At 41.5% G+C, this 24,771-nt stretch overlaps 3 protein-coding genes across 6 annotated transcripts in view; 2 read left to right on the top strand and 1 right to left on the bottom strand.

Moving 5' to 3' along the window:
• The window catches only part of LOC145437449 (type-2 angiotensin II receptor-like), a 50,587-nt gene that overhangs the window by 12,027 nt on the left and 13,789 nt on the right, over positions 1-24,771 (bottom strand). The window contains exons 9-10 of one of the 4 annotated variants that reach the window (XM_080314709.1): positions 24,045-24,135; positions 15,640-15,882 (exon numbers count right to left, since the gene is read on the bottom strand). In XM_080314709.1, coding sequence (XP_080170835.1) covers positions 15,839-15,882; positions 24,045-24,135 — 135 coding nt within the window. In that variant the 3' untranslated portion in view covers positions 15,640-15,838. Of the gene's footprint in view, positions 1-15,639; positions 15,883-24,044; positions 24,139-24,771 lie in introns of those variants that run through there. The other 3 variants (XM_080314708.1, XM_080314711.1, XM_080314710.1) reach the window with 3 other exon arrangements.
• Positions 987-9,559, top strand: LOC145437960 (mu-type opioid receptor-like). Its single transcript, XM_080315330.1, has 2 exons — positions 987-3,119; positions 8,569-9,559. The coding sequence occupies exons 1-2, from the start codon at positions 2,932-2,934 to the stop codon at positions 9,557-9,559; spliced, it is 1,179 nt and encodes a 392-aa protein (XP_080171456.1). The 5' UTR covers positions 987-2,931.
• On the top strand, positions 18,423-24,669 carry LOC145437448 (uncharacterized). The gene is made up of 2 exons (XM_080314706.1): positions 18,423-19,856; positions 22,037-24,669. Exons 1-2 carry the CDS (start codon positions 19,009-19,011, stop codon positions 23,505-23,507), a joined length of 2,319 nt encoding a protein of 772 aa, XP_080170832.1. The 5' UTR covers positions 18,423-19,008; the 3' UTR covers positions 23,508-24,669.

Here is a 24,771-nt window from a genome sequence, read left to right as displayed (position 1 = left end):
ACGTGCCTGCCTGTTATCTCAGTGGTAGCCAATAATCAAAATTCAGTTGGTAACATTCTTGACATGAATCATACCGATGTGGGTGGAAACGTGTTTCACCTAGCGTTCACTCCAAAGATCTCGTTGTTATCTTCATGCTGTAATTCGTTAACGGCACGAATGAATCGCCAACTTAAATATGTAGAGCCAGTATCGTGTTAGTATTCATCATTATTCGGGACTAGTATGATGCATGGTCTAACACGCATCTTCCAACCATCGTGCACTAAGAATTTTGGCAAAAAGAGTGCAATGAATCATCGCTAAGATATGGTGGACTTTATTCGCATACATGTCACTTATCTGATGTTGCATAACGAAATATTTTATTGAATCACACGGAACTTGGTAGTTGTGTGATGAAAGGGAGATTACTTAGATAGCTTAGTAAGCCTTGGCATTGTGCGAGCGTAATGACTTACGTCTTGAATTTGTCTATACCCCAGCAATGAAAGTTGCTATATTCCTGGATTCTCCAACTGTAAATTGTTCAACCGCCCCTCGTCCAACTTGGTATGCACCATGGAAACCATATTGCAATATTGAAACATATGTAAGTAATATATAGGTATCTATAGCGTACACGCTATAAGTGGTTCTCAAACTGGGGGCACGCCCCTCTTGGATGGCGTGAGACCATCTGAGAGAGAAATGATGTTTCTTCCACTAGGAATGCGTTCAATGTGTCCTGAAACAGCAGCAGTATCAGCAACAGCAGTAATACTAATTGCATTACGATTTGTTTGCGTCGTACCTTCCATACGTCGATGCTATAGATTTTGACTGATACTGGACCTTGCACCTATCATAAGATGTCTCTGAATTAAGAGTAACTGGTGAATGAGTGTAGTTATTAGCTGTCCAAGCATCTGTGCAGAGTGCGTGGAAAGGGACAAAGTTATGGAGAAAGAAGATATTTCCTTACAAGGTCATATTATATACCAGGGGTGGGCAAAGTGCGGATTGCGAGCCACATGCGGCTAATTAATGATTACACAAATGCACATTGCACATGCACACGCGCTTCGCCATTTAGCTAGATATGATTACCCAGATTTTAAATTGATGCCTTTTATCGCGTATAAACAATATGTGTATTGTTTTCGTGTTGTTTCTTTTCATATTGTTTACGCAGGACTCGTAAAATTTAGGGGACGGTGGCACTTCATGGTTAGAAATTAGCAATTGAACTCTCGAAATGAGTTCACATAAGCGTTTCACCGGTAACAATGTATGCCTGGTCATCAATCAATGATAAATCATAGCGTTCAACGATGGACTTGATTATTAATCACGCCAGCGCAGGTCACAATCATTTTCGGGCTAGCAATGGTGAATACGGCTATTCCGTTTGTATCGTAAAGGCAATCTATAACTGCAGAGTTTGGCCAAGGAAATGTCGTCGAGATTACCGAGCTAAAATCTTCCTTAAATTCTTATCAGCACTTCAAGGAGCTGCTCCGCACTGCTTACACGTCATATCAGTCAGATCTCGGACACCTCGCAGCCCAGGTTGAGAACACACAATAACAAACTTCATTCGATAGCCTACATTTCATTGTGACGTCACATTTTTTCACTTTTGGAGTTGTGGCTCTTTGAAAGCTAAGATTTTAGATTTGCGCCTCGCGCATGAAGCAGGTCTGCCCACCCCTTTGATATACCATTTATAATATACCTTTTGAATCTAAGAAACAACATCGAAGTAGCCACCCTGATTATAATCAATTAGCCAACATTTTGTAGAATGAATCTCTTATGAAATGCATTGTGTGGCAGCCCAAAAGTACTCAACTGAAATATTCTCTTGTTGAACACCTACGACCCACACAGAAAAATTCTTAGTCCCACGAAGAAGTGCCATGTTCGAATGGCGTTGTGCGGCCCGCGCTATTACTTGGTTTTAGATTTAGCTTATGGCCAGGCATACGTTTCCGCGATTGATCCCAACGAGCGTCTGCCGAAAATATACGAACCTAATTCACTGTGAATGTAATATTCACTTTTTCCACCCATAACTCAGTTTTCGTTTTTAATATATCCTATTGCCATGTAACCCTCCTTTCTGCTTAGAGCGTTGTTGTTGTCAATAATAAGGTGTCGAGAATTTGGTTTCCTCTCTGTTAAGTTTTAAAACTCAAAACTAATTTTAATACCACATATAATGTTGTCTTACTAATGAACAGCATTATCCGACAAAACCAGAGCGACGGGGAGGTAGAAGAGGGAAGAATGCGTGGAAGGGCGTTGTCAGAGTTCCACCAGATTATAGCGGTCACAACGATATTACTTTCGTGCATCCATGTTTGTAAATCGGATGTTAGCACTAGAAATGAGTCAGCACCAACGTCCACGGAAAACATGAATCGAGTTGTCGTAACGCCAGTAGATTACCATGTGCGACACGCAACCGCACACTTCGCAAACCCTCTAAGTCCGGGTTCGAAGAAGTTCACGAAATCATCGACCAGAGAAAAGACAACGGAGCGAAATAAATCAACGACCAATAACCCCCATGGATTGGAATTTGATGGAAACGTTTGCACAAACTTTCCAACGCCGAATAACAAATACAAAGACAACTGTTGCCGACATCTTTACGAGACGTACGCAAACGATTGGATCAACAGGGGACGCTATCTCGTTGTCATTTTGGAACGCTTGAAAAGATGGCGTTGCAAGGAATTTGATGATGAATGCAAACGCCCGACTTGGTCATTTAGTGAATACACGGGGCGAATCTACGATTTGTTTTGCAACAGAAGTAAAGTTGAGACGGCATGTTACGGCGATATCACAGACGTCGCTCGACGATATCAATTTGTTAATGAGTCTTTCATTTCGGGAGTGATGACTTGACGGGTTTTGATTGAGAAGCTAGACTCAAGCGCGATGGCTTTTGAGGACTTGGTGAAATCATGCGTACAAACTGCCTTATTCGATCGACGCGACGGGGGTGTCGGGCGGTTCCACGAGATTATCGAGCCGTACACACCATTTTGCGGTCTACAGTGGCACGGGTATGATTTCCACACGGCGCAATTTCGCGAAGTATCGCCATGGACCGGGATGCCTTCCTGGTGAGCATATGAAATATTCTCAAATTGATACACCACGATAACTTACGTTATTTGTATATCGATCAAGCATTCTCCTTTTCGTATTTAATAAAGACTGCGACCAAACACGTCGCACAAGGTTAGCGAAAAAAGTTCGCACACCTGTGCTCTTTAGCGGGGGCTCGGTACATCACGGGCTGAAACAGCCCAGGGTGATTATGCAAACTTATCCGAAGCGATCCTTCATTCTATACCTTTTGGCCGCTACTTGTCAGCGAGATTTGCTGTGCAGTTTGGTGAGACAGCTTATGTCACCTAATCGCGCGTAGCGCAATAATTTTCTAGAATTCATGATTGAATCGGCCAATATAATAGGAATTGCATATATATATTGCTAACAACTTTTTTATCCTCTCTCTGCTCACACAATCAGATTTACCGGTAGAGCTTAGCAAGGTGTTGGCTTGGAAAATGAACCGGGCGTAAATGATATTCAAACATATTCGGGCGGACCCGCTGGTATAATGACTTCGTTACATGATGTTATTTCGTAACCTCATGTCTGTTATGTTAAAATATATTGAAGTCACCCAAACACTAAACTAAAAGACGCACACGATTTCAAATTGATATTCTTCACTGAGAGCAAATAAGTTTTCTCTGCGGTATGGTATTTGTCTTGTGGGGTTCAGATTGGCCCGAGAGGGACATTCGGACGAGCCATTTAGGCGCCTATAAGGACAATTAAATATATATGGATATGTATGTATGGAAGTTTTCGGTCAGAATATGGGCAGTCCTTTTCGACCACAGTTTTCTTACTGGCGATCGTTCTGGGACAGTTTTCGGAGTACATGGCCTAAAACTTCGTACGTCTCGTTGCGTCGTTGCGCTGTAATGGCTGACACCGAAATGCCAATCATAAAAATCAGAGGTCTCAAACACGCCGCCCACGGGCCGCATGCGGCCCGCTAGAGCATTTTGTGCGGCCCGCGACGACATTTTAGATTTTTAATAATTTGACAATATATAAGTGTCACATATATCTTTTCAGGTTATAAAGTCAAAATTCCCTCTTAAATTGCTCCGAAAGCCTGAAACTATTCATCAAACTTCACTATCACATCTATTGCAAACGCTACCATGCAGGGGAAGATTCACTATTTCGCCACATTTCCAATTCATGCTGACAAAACCTGACCCTTAGACGATTCGTGACTGAAATGTATGAGTTGGACTTGGACGCGACCTTTTTTAGAATTACTCAGACTCGGGCTTCCTCGATGGCAAAATGAAAATGACTCGAGTGGACTCGGAGTGACTAGGAATGCCGTGAATTTGTTAGAACCATGGACGCAACAAACTTATCGCGTATCAGGGGAATAGTAATAGATCGAAAAGTCGCAGCTTGATATTTCGCTAACTAAGCAAGTAGTCATGGCAACCATTGGCAATCTGTTAGTTACATCTTTGGTCGCTAAACCGTGTTATTAAGGCCACTTCAAGATACCGAGTACCGTAGTGGTACGCTCCAACGATGTAACAACAATGGGCCGTTCGGCGTTCCGACATTTCAATCACTAAGACACATTCATTAATATATTTATATTATATTTATATTTTTTTCTGCTCCTGTATTTGAAGATATTTGACAATGAGATTAATAGCCTACATATCAGAAGTACACCCGAATCCTGGATTTGAATTACAATGCTCAACCTAAAAATGTTTTGATATCAGATCAGTCTCTATTAGCCTATCAATCTGCTAAATTCAAAATATTCATAGTAGCTGCAAAATTATAACCCGATAGCTTTTATGATTTCATCATACATTTGTTCGCCCATATCGTGTATATATCTTATAATTAATACATATCAAGTACAACAACAATTCTATTCAAATAGTTATAAATGTGATGATTCTTTTCGTGCCAGGACTAAATTAATACAAGAGTAAATCACATTTTGACGATGTGTGTTTACTGTCAGTCTGCCGGATCGGCTCACTTTCAATAGGACAATTCATTCCCCCCAAATAAGGCCCACTTGGAAAGATATACAATACCCCTATAAGTGCTGCGGCCCATGGCGTCGCAAAACTGGAAAACTGACCCACATTTGAGTTTGAGACCTCTGATATAAATCATGCTTATTTTTCTTTGGAGAGGGGTACCCGATAATCAAGACATTTGTCAGCAGTAAATCACGCCGAGTGCGAATTTCTTTTAAAAAGTTGTATAAATGCATAAATTTTAAAAAAAGATATGAAAAATTTATAATTTATGGTAATTCACGAACTAATTTTGGGTCCCTTCAAGCCTGCCCCCTATTGTCGGGTTGGGCGTGCGGCCGTTACGGTCCTGGGTACATCCTAGTTTTCCCCAGAACATTTCAAGGTTGTATCACTTTAAGGGGCTGAACAGGGATTAGCATATACCGCGTTTAGGACACAATGTAGCTTAGATTCGATGATTACCTTCTAGCGCAGGGGTGGATAAACTAGGGCCCACCCCCACCCCATCCTTATGTTCAGCTCGCGAGAGCCTAAAGAAACTTATTAAAAATATTGATAAAATGCGTACTAAAAATCGAATTAATGCAGGGACTTGATTAAACTATTTCTTAGTATATTTCACCATGATAATTCTAAGGCAGTGGTTCTCAAACTGGGGGGCTCGACCCCTTGGGGGCGTGAAAGCATCTGAAGGGTGGTGCGAAGGTGACCTCAGCTGAAAGTTTTTTCGCGCTCTGCGTGAATCAGATCCAATTCAAAATTGTTGCTCTGTATTTAGTCTAAATTTCATATTTAAAAATCTCTCTTTCACAGTCGTGACGTTCCATTCCATCAAACTATCCGTTATAGGTTTGCTAGCATCCTGGTTTCGTTTTGTGATATGACGATAAGGGGGCGCGAAATCTTTCACCATCACAAGCGGGGGGGGGGTCGTGACTTAAAAAGTTTGAGAACCACTGTTACAAGGTAAATACTTCCTATGTTTTTTTATGTTTAATCTCCTGCGCGACATTCCGATCTCAAGGCCCACGCAGTTTGAAAGGTTTCAACTGCTAAACATCACAGAAATCCTAAATGAGATTGACATAATTCGGATCACGAGTGTGATTTCAGATTGGCCACTCATGTTTTAATCATTTCCGTGCTGTGCTTATAAAAACGATTCATGCGTGTCTTAGGCAGATTCGTTCTCTGTATGCGAAGAAATAGGGTATTTATATTTTATCTACACATAGTAGAAGCGTGTGTGAAGATAACATGTATATGATGCTGCCAGCATTGTGTGTCCTCGAATTGAACCAAAAGTGGATTTAGTACACAGATCGCTGCAAACAGATTTAAATTTCAATGATTTGCTAAGAATTGAGACACCCGACTTTCATATCGGTTATTGAGGTCGACCAGCCTATAAAATCTCGCCACTGTTTTGACGCGTGCACGATATCATCAAAGCACTGTTTGTTTAGTTTTAAATAGGCATATATATTATCTCCATGTTCTCATTATATAATTATGTACCGATATTGCGTTTTGGTTTAAAATCACAATTTTATACAGTGCGGCCTGCGAGCTCAAAAGTTTGCCCACCCCTGTTCTAGCTAGTATCTAGTAAATCATCATGATGCTAGATGGTAGATACTACTGGGCGAGAGTGTTTGACCTTTTATAAGTCATCAGAACTGGGATGCATAGCTTTTGTGTAAATTTTAAAAGGGTGTGCTATTCAAATATAGGTTGAAAAGTACTGACGTATACCACACAAATGTTATTCAAACCAGTTTCCATGTCTCGCCCCAGGACAGGGCTGTGAAACATATGGACCGCGGGCCTCATCTTGCCCGTCAGACGATTTCATCCGGCCTGCTAAGCAATTTCAAGTATCTTGAAAATTATATACTTGTATTATCCAGTACATTTTTGACGAATTTGAAATTTTCAGCAAAAAAACTTCCATCGAATGACCCCTCAGCACAGAAAATGTAGAGTATATTCATAGGCCAAACCCTTCAGCGGTTTTGTGGTTTTACCCTAGTCACCCTTATAGGAACAAGTCACCGACATTGAGACTTGATTCCGAGAAGGAAAAAAATGTGAAAACTGAGTTTAGTGTTTTATGCAAAAATGGACAAAAAAGCAGTTATTAACAGAAGCGAAAACCACCATACGAAACCGTTATAGTACATATAAATATCATCAAAATATCTCCAGTCGCACTATACTGTATCAGTTCTGACTCAAAAGGTTCCCGGCCTTCAGAGCAAGCGTAATCGCGATTTATTATTGAACCAAATTCAAACGTTCACACTTACAGTCAAATATCTTGCAGTGCGCACAGCTCATATGCAGGGTTAAATAAAGTCAGTTTACGACTGAAACAAAGGGGCATAGAAATTGGCAGACTTATGTATCGCCGTTAGAGCCATCGTTTTACCAGATTATAACTGTATTCAACCATCGTATCTCCGCCAATTCCATTGTTCGCGGGTAAAGGTTTGCTAGAATGCAACCCGTAATCCGAATATAATGTGATGTACTATCGCTTTGATGAAAAATTGCACAGTAAAGTGGAAATCAAGGGCATGGAATTTTAGGAAACATTTTGGTATCATTTGACTAGTCCGGATATGAAGGTTTGAATCCGGCCCGCGACGCTAGTCGAGTTTGACACCTCGCCCTAGCTAGAGGATACATCAGGGGCGGGCAACATACGAAGGGATTTTAAGCGGCCGGCAGAGAGTTTTCGGTCTTACATGATAAAGCGGCTCGCTACCGGAGAAAGCTGGCCATGAAAAGACTTATTCTGTTCAGGCGGTCTACATAAATTTGCGAGCAAACATTTTCGACCATGAAAAGGAACAGACAAAGCCGTAAATCTATCTTTCCATCACGTGTAGTCGTTACCAAGGGTTTTTACGTCTAACATGCAACCAAAGCTCTAAGAACTTGTCGACAACTTTGATCGACCATTGATGCCATTGACTTCAACACCTATTAAAGTATATTACGTTAATAAGTCCCTTAAATACTGGTTTGGCCATCACGATTACTGTGTCGATTCAGAAATACGGCCCTCCAAGTACTCCATGTTCCCTATTCCGGTCCGCCGACTGGAGAAGTTAACCGCCCCTGGGATATATGCTCATGGTAATTGGCGTATTTGTCTCGCCGTAACTGGTTTCGACTGGAATGAGTCTGACAGCAATATCTTATACAAAAGAGTGCCATTTACCTGATTTACAGCTATGTTTAAAATAATACACGCTTTTCATTTATCGAACCAAGTTCTAATATTTTCACATCAGATGTAAGCGTGTTTTGGCGCCAAATCGCGTATTATCAACTGAAATCAGGGTTTGAACAATGGTTTCAATTTATATCCATACGTGGTTACCATATAATGAGGAACGTAGTCGTAATGTACTGACATCTGTTGGATAAATATCAATATTTTTAGGTGTCGACACAGCATCATAACAGGCATTGCCTTCATGGGAGTAGCATGCATCACATCGATCTTCGGTAACATACTCATTCTGTGCGTATTCGGAACTACAGCTAAACTGCGAGATGCCCAGGGCGTTTATAAAATGTCCCTCGCTTTTGCCGATTTATTGATAGGAGTCGTGGTATGGCCGAATATGATTATATTACAATATCTCACGTTCTTCAAGCCGAGGCACATGGGAGCAGTCATCAAGCGGCCGTATAGAATGACTGCCAATATGACTCCTTACGACAATGGAGATTTGGTTTACCGCTACAGCGCTGGTGAACGTGGAGAAATTTACGCTAATCACTTTGTGATCGCAATGGGATTTTTCTCTGTATCAGGCATAATATTGTCTATTTTCATACTGATGTTCGCGAGCGTAGATCGATTTAGGGCCGTGTCCAGACCGCTAGAATACAACCCATACGTTGCCAAACGTCGCGCCGAAAGAGTAAACGTATCGTTATGGTTCGTGTGCATAGTGCTATGTCTACTTCCTGTTGTCATCCCAGGAAGCTCGTATAAAGTCGTGAGCTCTAATTTCATATCCGTCAGTGGAAACGCGAAATGGATAGCGTTGGTAACTCCCATTATCCCGCTGGTCATCGTATGGATCCTAACAGCAACGACATATTTCGTATATCGGAAACACGCTATAGCGCGAAGAAGGATAATTAGTCCCTCAGATTCCCGACAGGATTCGGATAACACACTTGCTCGCACGCTATCGATGATGGTTGTGGCATTTTCGGTATCGGTGGTGCCGGCGATTTGCAATGTCGTGCTGATCTATACACCTGCTGGCACCAATTGGCAACGACCGCAGACGATTAATACAAAAAGTGCAGCGGCGAACACTACAAGCGAGTACGTCGCGTTTTTCATGTTAACAAGTAGGGGAGATGTGGTACCGATGGATCACTGGAACCGAAAATACTTGAAAAATTCTCCATGATAATTCCATGATTACATTCCGTGAATTTGTCTACAATTGCATGCTGGCAGAATCTTTCCTCACATGCAAAAAAATTCGACCTGCGTGAGTTATGGGGTCTGTGACGAATGATTTACGTTTTAGGGGGTGTAAAGTAAATTTGGATCGACATTTGCATTTTTCTATATCACCTTTCAGACTAACAAACCCGCCATAATTTTTGATGTGAAGTATAGGGCTTGTATCAGGCTATATAATGGCACATATTTTTTTAATCAATACCGTCCTCGAGTGGACTATATTCAAGTCAATTACAATATTTATGGGGTGGGGGACCTATGGTACCATGAACAAATCAAGCAAAATAGATGGACCAACTAATCACTTAATAACAGAAACTCGCCTACATATATATAGGCTGTAAATCATAGTTACCTGTGGTGTTTTATCGCTATTACGAGGTATTTGAAAGTCAAAATCTCGATTTGCGGGTAATATGTATGTGGCATTAATTTTGTAAATTTTAGCGTAAATCAAAACAAGATTTTATGCCAATATTTGAGTTGATGTAATCTAATTTATTTTTGAAGGTCACGACGAAACATTCTTCATTGACTTGCTGTAGCTTAGCTTATAGTACACAACAAAACAAGTGAACAAATTTGAGTTTTTGAGCGTATGTCTCATAGGTCCCATGGTCGTGTGCCTTTGGACCCACCGGGTGGGGACCGATGACACGTTCGAGCAACAAATTTTAAACGTTTATAAATATTTTTTGAAAAGGCGGATATTCATGTAAATGTCTGCGATAGGTAGAGCTTGTATCGAAGTGTTGAGACAGCAAAAGATCTGCTATTCTCGGCTGAAGATTTGAGGGCCAGGGATCATTTTGCAATTTTTGATCCATCGGTACCACATCTCCCCTAATAGTTTATGGAATTTCTTCATCTACAATTGGCGAGTGAAAGAATTTCGGAAGGCTGCACTTCGAATGTTTCGGCAGAGGTTCAAGCCGTGCATACTGCGCCGCGGTGTTACAAGTCCCATCCAATCACGTGCAGGGTGGTAATCGGAAGATCGCTATGAACGTGGTATGTTCAATTAACTCGACCAGCCCCCAACTTCCCGTGTCGGAGCCGTACAGCGACTACGTAGGGATGGCAGAGTCGCTCTTAGACGGACCTTGAATATCGGACCACATATTCAGCAAGGATTCAGTTTGTGAAATAGCGTGTGATGACGATTCGCATTCGTAGTATGACAGACGACGACTACCGAAATCGTGTAATACAAGATGGCACCAGTCACCCACAGCGACTAATGTGCCACAGACACGTGGTCGACGTAGCACGGCATTCGGATCGTTTGTCATCTGTGCTAATACTGCAGACCTGTACCAATCAGTTATGAGTAACTTCACTGAATATATGGAAACCTCAAAGCATGCAGAGGGTTGAACGTGATTGCGAAATACAGTCACACATGCAGGATATTCGTCGTAATGCGATTTATATTTTACACCAAGAAAGCTCCGGTCAGTTTTGCAGATTTGGTGGGACCTGATCGAGGATTGGATTCTCCGCGTTAGGGTTCAAGTCGGTAGTATTTGATCGATTGTGTAACGAAAAGCGTGGTTGGTATTTTCCCTATGCTGATATTCTGAAATATAAAGCATCATATTACTAGGGCTGGGCAAAATCGAGTACCTGAGTGATTCGATTCCTAATCACGTAATATGCTTCGAGTAGAGTCGAGTAATCGAGTATCATTCGTTATGACGTCATAATACAACGTAATATGTGAAAGTTCAATTATGGACCTTTCATGCCACCACAGAGAATATAATACCTGTTATCTGTAACATTAAACATACTTTGGTATTTCTTCGACCATACCGATTTTATTGCACTCGGAAATCTGCTAGTTCCAGTAACGTTCGTAGCTTTGTAGGCTACTATGCTTCATATGCCACGATACGAACAATCAAGGTTATAAGGCTTCAACAGTGCCGAAACTGTAATTCTCGTTGATAAATTTACTTCCGGTTGCGAGGAGCGTATATTTCCAGTACTCGAAAAAATCGTTTTTTTACTACTCGACTCGAATCATCACAATTTATACCTGATTCAGATTCGAGTACTCGAATTATTATGTCCTGCCCTATACCAATAAACTGGATTAGCACGCCCGCATGTTATATGACTCTGGTTTTCAAACCCTTAGGTCTCGTTCACCCCTTCGGCCGAAATATATAGCTGCGCTGGTTTACAGCTCTATGAAGGACAGATCCTACGCGCATGACTCCTACTCACCTTTGATGAGACATATCCGAATAAGAATTGGTGCATTCTACTCGAATTATCCTTTTGTAACAGGTACGAAAGCAAAATTTGGTACAAGAAGGTATCAATGGCCTGATTTGCGCCCACATCTTGCACCCATGCATTTACAACGCACTCTAACGTCTGTGTACAGTTATATCAGTCATCAATATCATATACCACATATAAACTTACTCGTTAGTTTGCGATCCGTTCCAGCTTAAGTCCCCTGAGACGAACGGCGCTTATTTGAGGTATAGAGCATTTCATGAAGGCCATCATATGCAACTGCTGTCGGAATATTGATATATAAATTTGGGCGTTTGCTGAATGTCAAGGCAAGTAATGAAGTGATGGTCCGCATTTACCGTGCGGCAGATCCAAATTATTAAAATCGTCATCGTCGTTACAGCGAATATAGATCGGGGCGGGAATCTGCAGCGGTCTCGTGTCAATGTCTTTGTATAACTCACGAAATGAATTATATATACATCGATGATAGGCTATATATTAAATTTTCTTGAAATCAAACTCTCGTACAAATTGTGACACATTCAACCGGGGCCTACGATACCGAATATCGTAGGCCCCGTGTTTTCCGCACTGTGAGTGGAATTGTCCTACCGACCGGACCTAATAGCCTCTATGTCGCCGTAAAGGAGTATATTTTCGAAGTATGCAGTTATTTCTAGTATCGTAAGCCGCTAAGACAGTTGTGCAATTTCAATAATTGCCACGTCCGATTAACTGCTAAAAGTATGATCCTTCGACCAAATGTACTTTTTGAAACTACTAGAATACTTTTGATAGCTTCATTTTTCACTTCCATTTAAAGTTATTCTGAAATGTATTGAAAATAGCCACTATGACTTGTAATTAGTAGAAATATACGGCGTTGGTTCTACTTCTACATGAGTACCAACGGTGACTACATTGACCACCTATGCGTGCCAATGTCAATCCATAAATTCAACCTTGGGCATCGGAAGTTGGAAGCCAGACCGGTAACACTTGACTGTTCAGTGTTCACTGGTTTGCCAAGAGCGAGGTTTGCGGTTGACATGCCATGCGAGATAAAACCTTACAATCTAGAGACTAAACACTGAGGGCACTTGAAAGAACGTCCTGGGGCGTTATTGTCGCTATTCATTTTCCGCACACAGTATTCGCATAGCAAGTGTCCGCATCATTTCAGCACGCAATCTTCGTGATTTGAGTAATAAATTGTACGGATAATGAGGCTATTTTGTTCTCCAGCTGAGAAAAAATGCAATATCATTCTTAGATCTATTATACGGCAGTTTACATAATTATTGGGGTAGTGGCTTCCAACTGATAGGTCTTGAGTAGTGAATAGATCTCTTAGCTAGGCTACTATTAGCCTGATGCATAGTGGAGAAATGAGTGGAAACCGATTTGTTTGACACTCGAATCTATCATTACAATGGGCAACAATTTTGAACGAAAAATTTGTTGACTTTGATTTTGCCCTTGATTTAGGCTAATTTTGGTATGCTGATTCCAAAAGTGCCGCTGGTTTTCTTGTGTCACGTCACGTTTTTGCTCTACGACATATGCCAAAAATATGCAAAATTTCACCGAATTTAGCCATATTACATTTCCATACCATAGGCCTATATCGAAATCCACCCTTTTATCATATATTAAGGTATACAGCCAACGGGTCAATTGAATTATTAGGAAAAAAGGTAATGGTATCGATCTACGCCGATGCTTTCACCAATTTTTGGATAGAGGATGCAATCGTCCAAGCATATTTCAGACACACATATATGATGCAAACTGCAGGATATGGCAAGAAAAATAAGCATTACATTTACTATCACCTATAGTTCCAATGCCCCATTCAGCTTATCCAGTGTATCTTGAAACTCCTATAAGCTCGATAATTTGTATCATCATGAAGATCTTAGGGATGGCAGGCATACTGATGAAAATTTTGAAATCGAAGATGATTCAGAAAGTATAGAGTAGTCCATCAACACAAGTTAAATGATCTGACATAGGCTTTGGGACTTGGAAGAGAAATATTTGGAACTTTTAGCATCCTTGCGAATTGAGAAAAGATTATTTGTCAAGAGAGCGAAGATATTTCATTTTCGATCATAAGAAACGGCTTTTTCATCGTAGGGCTACTTTCGGGAGACATGATACTGTGACGATGGGTTACTGGAGAAGGTAGGAATCCCGATTTACAACTCAAGTTAATGGCAAATGTCTATTGATATCTCAAAAGGATCCTAAAGTATGACATTCTCCAAAATCGCAACGACTTAGGTGCAGTAACAATTGCACACTCAGTCTTCGTGAATAATACGGAAACATTGATAATAATACAGAAACATTGAATCGTTGCAATATCACAAGCACGATTAAGACTGGATAATATATGTCAGCTTTGAAACATTGTGTTTTCATATAGGTCAGGCGATAAAAATGCACATGTAACCCTGATGTTTATGTCGGACAGCAGACATTCAAAAAGACTAAAATACCTTCATCCTCCTAAACGATATTTTCATCAGGCTTAAGATACATCTTGCTGTACAACTGACAAAAAAACGTCAACTGATATTCACATATATCGAATTGTATATTCGAAATATTAGTAATAGAAATACAATAGTTTTATCATTGAGTGCGGACTCGGAATTGAACTCTCAATGCAGGGACACGATGCAAAAAATATAAAGACCACAACGAACCGCCTGGTATAGAACCTTCCAGATGCTTGTTATATGATATTGTTCTTTTCGTAATGTATTTCGACATCAATGGTCAATGGTCATGGTAATTGGTCATGGGGCCGTAATGCTACATTTTTAACGCATCCAAATAGAAGTAGTCCTTTCGAGGACACATCCAAACTACACGAAATAGAAGTATAAAATGAAGATCTGAAAAATGCTCAAGTAAGTGGTGTCAAAAAGTGGATGACGTCAACAGGTCGCATATTTATATCAGTTAAGTTTGGCGTCAAGCGTCTAATCCTGGAAGTTCTCGTGGAGAGGTTTCAATTCCTTCATTGGGACAGATTAGAAAAAATAGTCAGGAATTTCTATTTCAAACGACTGTTGACTAATTTGCTGAGACTGTCAACTCCAAATCCAAAATGTTTTGCAAACATTTCGAAGTCCCCCTGTCCGTCATTATTATCTCCAACATTTCATTTTTCCACAAACCCCAACAAAATATCTCTAAACCGCAATATGTTAGCATATGCAGGCTATTGGCAATTTGACACTAAAAATGAGTTGGCACAATCGTATATTTCATCTCGGACGACCATTTTAATGAGGTGAGTCCTAAACTTTTAGCAATTATGAAACGAAACTGTTTCATGCTCTCCCTAAAAAAATACGAATTAGGTTATCAATCATTTTAAAAATTTATAGGTTTCGCGGATCCCCTGAAAATGCTTCGCGGACCCCAGGTTGAGAGCCACTGAACTAATAGACAATATCCTATGGATGTGAAATATGTGACTGCAAGGTTTGGCATGAAGATACGGATAGCATTTCCTTGCCGTTACGCTAACCCATATGGTAATGTCACAGCTTGCGACCGGAGCGCAAAATAAATAAAAAAGGTCTTGAGCGTCTAAGCACAGTTAAATACCGCATTATTGTCCAGTCGAAAATCTGTAATATCTTGAACAAGACGCAAGACAATGACCGTAGCAATGACCAATTGACCGCTTGTTTTGCTGGTAGGCCAGTATCGAAACTTCTGCCACTTTGTCATAGTACCACTGCTGCATACAGGCGAACAGAAAATGTATTTATATTTTACATGAAAAAGTCTTAAAATTTCAAAGTGCATTAACTATATATTCCTGGTACATTTCAGGAGTTGTGTTTGCTCTCCGGAATGCGCTGAAGTCCGGTAAAACCACAGCAGCGATTCAAACGCGCGTTGATGCGCGTTTTGAATGTTCACCTCATCAAGCTTGGATTTTTCAAAGAAATTCCGGTTTATTGCAACCGTTCGATTTACGACAACCTGAAAAGTAGAGTGCGGCACATTAGGGATCGTACGAACCACGGGAAGGTTCTGGTCCGTGTGAATACGAACTTTAATAAAACGTTCGCTGTGACCACGAACCTCTGACGTCACGTGGCGTCGGACTGGTACTTTTCCGGTATAAATGAACACGTGTACAATACTTGTTGAAAACGCAATTACATGAGATAGCCATTGTGCAGTTCATCAAAAATATAATAGGTGTTTGCTTTGACTATATCCATGTATGCGAAAATGTTGATATATAACTATGTGTGTGTTTACAGTTAACAGATATTGCATCCTTGAACCCGCTTGTCGAAATTCGCAAGCATCCGGATTAATTGTTCAAAATGATTATTCGTGATTCTCGACAAGAGTGGTAATGGAACTATTCGTACCGATATGGGTGGAAGCGAGTTTTGACATACAGTCTGTTTGTTTGTTTTGAGGTATTCATGGTGTTTGTCTTCAGTATTTTTCGTAACTGCCGACTTATAGCACGGCCCACCTCTAGGCTTTTTGTAAGACCCGCACTGACTAGTGTTGCAACCGCGGATTATACCACTGCGCTATCTCTCAGTTAATTCCAAAGCAACCGTTATTATGGTTGTTCTGCAAATTCGGTAACGGCACGAATGGCTGACCGGCTCAAACCTAGCAAAAGTGTCGTGTTAGTATTCACTATTCATTAGCAATCGGGATTGACATGGTACATGGTCTACAATCTACACAATACGCTTTGGTTAACAGTCGTACACTAAGTATTCGACAGTTTAGAGTGCGATGAATCATCGCTACAATATGGTCGACTTTGTTCGTACATAGAAGTTTCTGACATGATGTAACACAACGGAACGTCTTATTGAATCACACGAGAGTTGGCAATTGCAGGAGGAAGGGATATTATTGAGATAGATTAGCGAGCCTTGGTATTGATTAAGTGAAATCACTTCCTGAATTTCTATAAGCTGTACTCCAGGGGTCACCAACTAAAAATGGCAAAGGCCCTCTATTCCAACTTGGTAGGCGCTGCGGGCCGCTATATCACAATATCGAAACATAAATAAGTTGGAAGCTACGGCAAAGGTTCTATGATACTGCATCACTCAATACCCCGTATTGCTCTCGTACTGTGATGATTGATGTATTTATTAACTATAATGAAGAAAAGTAAATAAAAATCTAAAGAATCGGATACCATGATGAACTCTAAATTTTCAGTTTACATTATGAGCGGCACCGGATATTTAGGAGACGTTAGCAGCAGGGTTATGAAAAATCATTTTGCTTCGCAGACCTAATTCAAATCATGATTTTTATTGACTTTTTGTGGTTTTACTGACAATAGCAACAACAACAAATGAACATGGGATGAGACTGTGACGACTATGTCAATCAAGGTGCCGCAGCATGTCGCATCGATGGTCGCTAGAATCGCTATTAATCCGTTACCATATCGAGGAGTCATGTTGAGTAGGTTATGTTATGGTAACAACGATTCGAGAACACGAATCCTAATGGAGTAGGCCAAGTACTGAAATTTTATGCTCTTTGCCACAGAAGGAGGAGATCATAAAGTTGGATTATCGATAATGTAGGCTTACCATACGTCCTCTTTTAAGAGGATTTGTTCTCTTTTTTGACTTTTTTGAAAGTGTCCTCGGAGGACGCCCTTTTGTCCTCTTTTTTGAGATTCTGTCCTCTTTTTTGAAAATTTAGGTCAGAATTAGAGCAAATTGCGAGTGATATGCCGTAAATTAGCTCAGAAGTGACGCTCCGGCGGTTATTTCAGAGTGAAAACGGTGATTTTAGCTCTGGGCGGAAAATGACCCTTTTTTTATTTTATTTTTTTCTTAGTCATCCACATAGCAATGCGGAAAGAAAAACGGTATTTTGAGCTCTGAGCGAAAGGATGACCATTTTTTTTAGTCAACCGATCACAAAGTGGGAAAAATTCACCGGTGTTTGAGAATTCTTCTCCGGTTTTGCAAGTCTCAAGTTTCTGAAAAAGTGTCCTCTTTTTAGATTTCCAAAATATGGTAAACCTACGATAATGTCGATTTTCGCATTCATCAGGATTTAGCAACCCAGAATTAAGAAAGCGGTTGATCGCAGCGCATGAAGTTAGTTTCGATACCATGATTTAACAAACCAGAGCAAACATGTACACTGGGTTACATTCCTACGCACAAATATATCCGATAATGACCGTAACGATTGTCTCCTAGGTAGGGCTGGGCATAATGATTCGAGTACTCGAATCTGAATCGAGTATTGATTTTAATGATTCGAGTCGAGTAGTAAAGACGATTTTTTCGGGAACTGAAATTATACGTATGTTAATTTACTAACGAGAATTACGGCTTTGATACTATTTTCCACAAAGGAAGCCTTGAAGCCTTGAAACTTTGATTGGCTGTGTCGCAACCTACGAGACACAGTGCAAAGCTAGGAACGTTACTGGACATAACACATTTCCGTAGTAATGGTCAGCCCCCAACATTGTCAACAAGTGCAATGAAATTAAAGTATCGTTAATGTGATGGATAACACGCGCTATGTTCTTTGCGGTGGCATACAAGGTACCAACTTATCTATTTTTATGCGGTTTAGAACTAACGTTTTATTTCATGCGGTCGCCTAAAGTGTACACAGCTGTTCAAGTCATCGATACTCTTGTGATGTCATCATGTTTGATACTCGAATACTTGTCGAGAAGCATAATACTCGATTCGGAATTGAATCGCACAGGTACTGAACTGTATCACCCAGCCCTAATGTTCAGTGAAATCGTAATACTAGATTCCGTAACTGCAGACTTGTAGCACGGCCCACTTCAAGGCTTTTGTAAGACACCATATCGAATTTATTTCTCCATGAATGTATATTCAGGATTCAATTTAGCTGGACGTGGCGCACTTTTTGTCTTTAAAATATCCTCTTGCCTTGTAGCCCCCTTACTGCAAAGTGTATTATTGCTGGTATTAATACGATATCGAGAATCCGGTTACCTTTCTGGTGTGTTGAAGAACTCGGAGCTAATGTTAACACCACACATCATGTGGCGCTGCTGCAGACGAGTACGACAAAACCAGAGGGGCGGGAAGGTATAGATGAGAGAAGATGCACGGAAGATCGTTGTCAGGGTTCCACCAGCTTATAGCGGTCACAATGATTGTACTTTCACACATTATTGCTTGTAAATCGGATGTTAGCACAAAAAAGGCGTCAAAAACAAAGTCCGTGGAAGACATCAGTCGGCTTGTTGCAGCGCGAGCAGGAAGCCATGCGCAAATCGCAACCTCATTCCTGTCAACCCATCAAAGTCCTAACTCGAAGGAGTTCATGAATTCATCGACCAGAGAACCGACAACAGAGCGAAATAAATCGAAGACTCATTACCAAGAGGAATTGGAATTTGATGGAAACGTCTGCACATACTTTCCAACGCCGAATATTGATTACAAAGACAAGTGTTGTCAACATGTTTACAAGACGTACGTAAACGATTGGAACAACGGTGGACGCTATCTCGTTGTCATGTTGGAACGCTTGAATAGATGGCGTTGCAAGGAATTTGAAGATGAGTGCAAACGCCCGACTTGGTCTTTTAGCGAATACACCAAGCGTATGTACGATCTGTTTTGCAACCGAAGTAAAGTTGAAACGGCATGTTACGCCGATATCGTACACGTCGCTCGACGATATCAATTTGTGAACGAATCACTCTTTCCAGGCGCCATGACTTGGATGGTTTTGATTGAGAAGCTAAACTCAAGCGCGATGGAACTTGAAGACTTGGTTAAATCATGCGTACAAGCGGCTTTATTCGATCGAAGCGATGGGGGAGTCGGACGGTTCCACGAAATTATCGAACCGTACGCACCATTTTGCGGTCTACAGTGGCAAGGATATGATTTGCAAACAGCGCAATATCGCGGAGTGTCGCCTTGGATGGGGATGCCTTCCTGGTAAGAGCATAGAATATTCTCGAATGGATAGAAAACGTTAACTTACAGTATATAACTTTTTTTTTATCTATCAAGCATAAGTTGTGTTAGGGATTTACTATAAACTACGATCATGCGCTTGACACAATGATAGCGAAAAGAGTACGTATTCCAGTGCACTTCAACCGGGTCATGTGTAGCGCGTACGTAGGCCTACCAGACACCGCGACTATAGGGCACATTTAAGCTTGCAGCTCTTAGTCAGCCGCGGCGATACTAGTAACGGCGGGATATTAGGACTGGGAAAGAGTCTTGACCTTTTGTAATCATCAGCATTTCAGTGCTTAGCTGTTGTGTAAAGGTGGAAAGGTGTCCCATCCCGGAATAGCTCGAAGAGCGTTGACGCATACCACCCCAAAAGATGTTACACGTAGCCAGATTCCATGACTGGCCCATAGGATCCAGGGGTTCTCAACCCGCGGCCCGCAAACGCTTCTTCTGCGGCCCGCGAGATCTTTCAATATGATCGCAATCACTACCGGCACAGTATTGTTACATAATAATTTAGCACTTAAGCTCTCTTATCGCACCGTCTCTATTTCGTTTGATTTATTCTCATTCTTCAATGTGTTCTGGTTTCTTGATAGATGGCCGAGTTTAGATTCTTATTGTTTTGAATAGGTTTTCGGACAGTTCCGTCCGGAGTTATACATATCACCTGATCTTAGAAAAAAGTGTTGCTAGCCAGGTCTCATGCCCAGCAATCCATATTTTGAGGCATTTCGAGATTGCCGACGACGTTAAAGACGCATGGTTCAAAATTGCTTGGTATATCGCTAAACCCATGAAATCTGCTGGAAAAGGTGTGTTTTCAACAAAACGTTACTATACTGTACGAATCTCCGCTGTTTCCGAAATTTAGCAGCAAGGACAACTTCATCTAACAAATTTCGAAGCTGCAGTTGTGCGATTCAACCGTGACAAGAAGAGTAACAGCAATGCTAGTTAATCTTTTGTCGCATGTTTTGAAACACGTTGCCGCGTAGACTACTTTAACCTAGCATTGGACAAAATCCACGGACATTGCAACGCTAATTGTACTGGAGTATTCTATCGCAGTCGATATATTCGTAGACGCAATTCTGGCCGGCAAAACGTGGGGGGAGGGGACTAGTAAACAACATCATCTTGACAAAGCTGACTTCTGTAACTATTGGTGCAGGGCATCAGCCATGGAAGGGAATGATAAGGGTTGATTGGTTTGCTCAGAAATTACCCCGGCCATGAGACTTCTTATCATATCACTGAGAGCTCAAAGTGACAATGGCCTCTGCAACGAAAAAGTTACCGTAATTGTATACTTGCTCGCTCACGCATTGAAACAGAGAGTTCGGTTGTGTGGTGCAAGGGTTTGAAGGTGCACACTGGACATACCGACTTGGGAACGAATGCAATGCACGCTTCATGAAGGGATTTACTTGTTCCGTTGGAAGATGACATAATCTCACTAAAAACAGCAACTGAAAGCTTACGAACGCTGTCCATAGTGTCCATTAATGCTGTAGAATGCATACAAATGTACTAAATGCCCATATACGACTGGTTAATAGGCTATATTAGCCTAAATAAGTGAGCAGTCCACAAATATACGGTAATAATGTTCTGCGGCCCGCAGCGGTTTTTGCTGTTAAGGTGCGGCCCGTTATGCAAGGAAAGTTGAGAACCCCTGGGATATACTCTCATATGAATTGCAGTTGCTGTTGTTTGTGGTATTAATTTTGTTTGTGAACTACTTTGGTCATTTGCACCAGGCCAATATTTTCCATTTTTATTCCGTAGCTGACGTATTTGGTTCATTGTCGCTGATGATACTATGGGTGTGTGAGCAATATCTTGTACCTGAGAGTGCTATTGGACTGATTGCAACCCCGTTCTATGGTGGAAATAGATTGAATACATGATTTCCGTCTATCGAACCAGGTTACAGTATTCCCACATCAAAATTTAACCTGCTGTTAAGCCAAGTGCACTTCTTACGTTGATCATTACGAAAGGTAAGTTAGGATTCAACCCGTGGTTCCAATTCGAATCCAGTCACGAATTGCCAGCACTGCTCTAGAACGAATAAATTATGCGCAATATAACGGGGAACGAAGTCGTAATGGACTGACTCATGTTAGACACATATGAATGTATTTTAGGTGCCGACACAGCATCATCGCATGCATTGCCTTCATGATAGCGGCATGCATCACAACGATCCTTGGAAACGTATTCATTATCTGCGTATTCGGGACCACAGCTAAACTGCGAAACACCCAAGGCGTTTACAGAATATCCCTCGCGTTCGCCGATCTAATGATAGGAGTCGTGCTGTGGCCGAATATGATTATATTACAATATCTCACGTTCCTCAAGCCGAGACACATGGGAGCGGTCATCATGCGGCCGTACATACGAACTGCTAATATGACACCTTACGACAATGCAGATTTGGTTTATCGCTACAGCGGTGGTGAACGTGGAGAAATTTACGATAATCACTTTGTGATCGCAATGGGATTTTTCTCTCTACCAGGCGTTATATTGTCGATTTTCATACTCATGTCTGCGAGCGTAGATCGATTTTGGGCTGTGTACAGACCGCTAGCATACAACCCATACATCGCCAAACGCCGCGCCGTCAGATTAAACGTTTTGTTATGGTTCGTGTGCATAGTGTTGTGTCTACTCCCCATTTTCATCCCAGGGTTCTCGTATAAAGTCACAAGCTCTAATTTCATATTCGCTGAAGGAGACGCAGCATTCATAGTGTCTGGAACTCTCCTTATACCACTGGTCACGATGTGGATCCTAAACGGAATGACATACTACATGTGTCGGAAACACGCTATCGCGAGAAGAAGTATAATTACATGTCCTTCAATTTCCCGGCGGGATTTCGACTATAGACTTGCTAGCACGTTATCAATGATGGTGATGGCCTTTTCGGTATCGTTGGTGCCAGTAATTGGCACCACAGTCGTGAGTTTTACCCCTGCTGTCACACATTGGCAACGGCCATGGATGCTAAGTCGAAGTCGTGCGGCGGCGTACACCACAAGCCAATACATGGCGATTATCATGTTAGCAAGTAACAGCTTATGGAATTTCTTCATCTACAATTGGCGGGTGAAAGAATTTCGGAAGGCTGCACTTAGGATGTTTCGGGAGAGGTTCACACCGTGCATACTGCGCCGCGGTGTCGCAAATCCCTCCAATAACACGCATGGTGGTTATCGGAAGATCGCTATTAACGTGGTACGTTCAAATAACTCGACTAGCCGCCAACTTCCCGCGTCTGAGCCGCACAGTGACTACTTGGAGATGGCAGAGTCGCACGTAGACGGACCTTGTACCTCGGACCGTATGATCACCGAGGATTCAGTTTGTGAAATAGCGCGTGATGACGATGCGCAGTCGAAGTATGACAGACGACGACTCCCAAAATCGTGTAACACAAGATGGTATCAGTCACCTACTGTGACTAGTGTGCCGGAGACACGTGGACGACGTAGCACGGCATTCGGATCGTTTGTCATCAGCGCTAATACTGCAGACCTCTACCAATCCGTTATGAGTAACTTGACTGAATATATGGAAACCTCGAGGCATGCGGAGGGTTCAACATGATTGCCAACTGCAGTTACACATGTATTCGCCGTAATGTGATATATATTTTACGCCATGAAAGCGCCGGTCAGTTTTGTAGCTTTGGTGAAACTTGGTCGAGGATTGGATCCTAGTCGTTTTGGGTAATGCCGTTATTATTTGATAGATGGCATAACCAAAAGTGTCTTATTTTTCCTGCTGATATTCTGAATTTTAGGAAATTTTATTCCCAATAAACTGGATTAGCACTCTCGCATGTTATGTGACACTAATTTCCAAACCTTTAAGTCTCGTTGACCCCTTCGGCCGAAATATATAGCAGCGCTGGTGTACAGCTCCATGATGGACATATCCTACGCGCATGACTCTGACTCACCTTCGAGACATATGTGCATAAGAATTGGGGAATTCTACTCGTTTCATCGTTATGTAATGGTTACGAAAGCATGGCCCGATTTGTTCCCACATCTTGCACCCATGCATTTACAATGCACTCTAACCTATGTGTGCTGTGCAGTTATGTCAAGCTTCGATATCTTATACCACATATAAACTTACTCGTTAGTTTGCGATCCGCTCCATCTTGAGCCCCCCGAGACGATTGGCGCTTGTTTGAGGTAGAGCACTTTGTGAAGGCCGTCATAAGCAACTGCTGTCGGAATATTGATATAAAAATTTCAATGTTTTGTGAATGTCGAGGAAAGTGGCGAAGTGATCGATTGCATTTGCCGCGTGGCGGAGCCGAATTGATAGCATTGTCACCGTCGCTACAATGACTATAGATCGGGGCGGGAATCTGCCGCCGGCACGTGTCAATGTGTTTGTATAACTCACGAAATGAATTCAATATATTGATGATTTATATGTAATTTACCCCCATTAAACTTCTTGACGTCGGACTCTCGTACAAATTGTGACACGTGCAACCACTTTCTATATTTGTCATATAGCCACCCCACTGCCCCTTTTCACAGTAAACAAATCAATCATTTTGTGCTCGACGTTGGAAAGCGATTCTAAATGTATTAGTTCAATGCACAATTGTTAGATCATTCCTTATGAATGTAATCTATTCAATCCACCTGTAGAAATGAAAACGTAGTTGGGTAAGTTATAAACTTGTGCTATAACCACTTTGGAATCTGATGCTCCATCGAGAAAATATTTCTACAGTGAATCCTTACAGCAGAGTCAGAAGTCGTGTCAAGCTTTTCAGGCTGGATTCGGGGTCGAGTTTGAATAACGTTCCAGGCATACATTCGTCTGATGCCCGCTCGACCTATAT

Source organism: Botryllus schlosseri, chromosome 4 (genome assembly GCF_051294905.1).
Source record: "Botryllus schlosseri isolate E-star chromosome 4, Bs_hap1, whole genome shotgun sequence".
Classification (NCBI taxonomy): Eukaryota; Metazoa; Chordata; class Ascidiacea; order Stolidobranchia; family Styelidae; genus Botryllus; species Botryllus schlosseri.
Note: the sequence above shows the minus strand (reverse complement) of the source record. Positions and strands in the feature narration are given on the sequence as shown.

What these genes read in the sequence shown, in the direction of transcription:
- LOC145437960 (XM_080315330.1), top strand. Translation starts at nt 2,932, where the DNA reads ATGGCTTTTGAGGACTTGGTGAAATCATGCGTACAAACTGCCTTATTC. An exon ending in TGGACCGGGATGCCTTCCTG is followed by an intron (nt 3,120 to 8,568) that starts GTGAGCATATGA and finishes CAATATTTTTAG; the next exon opens with GTGTCGACACAGCATCATAA.
- LOC145437448 (XM_080314706.1), top strand. Translation starts at nt 19,009, where the DNA reads ATGCACGGAAGATCGTTGTCAGGGTTCCACCAGCTTATAGCGGTCACA. An exon ending in TGGATGGGGATGCCTTCCTG is followed by an intron (nt 19,857 to 22,036) that starts GTAAGAGCATAG and finishes AATGTATTTTAG; the next exon opens with GTGCCGACACAGCATCATCG.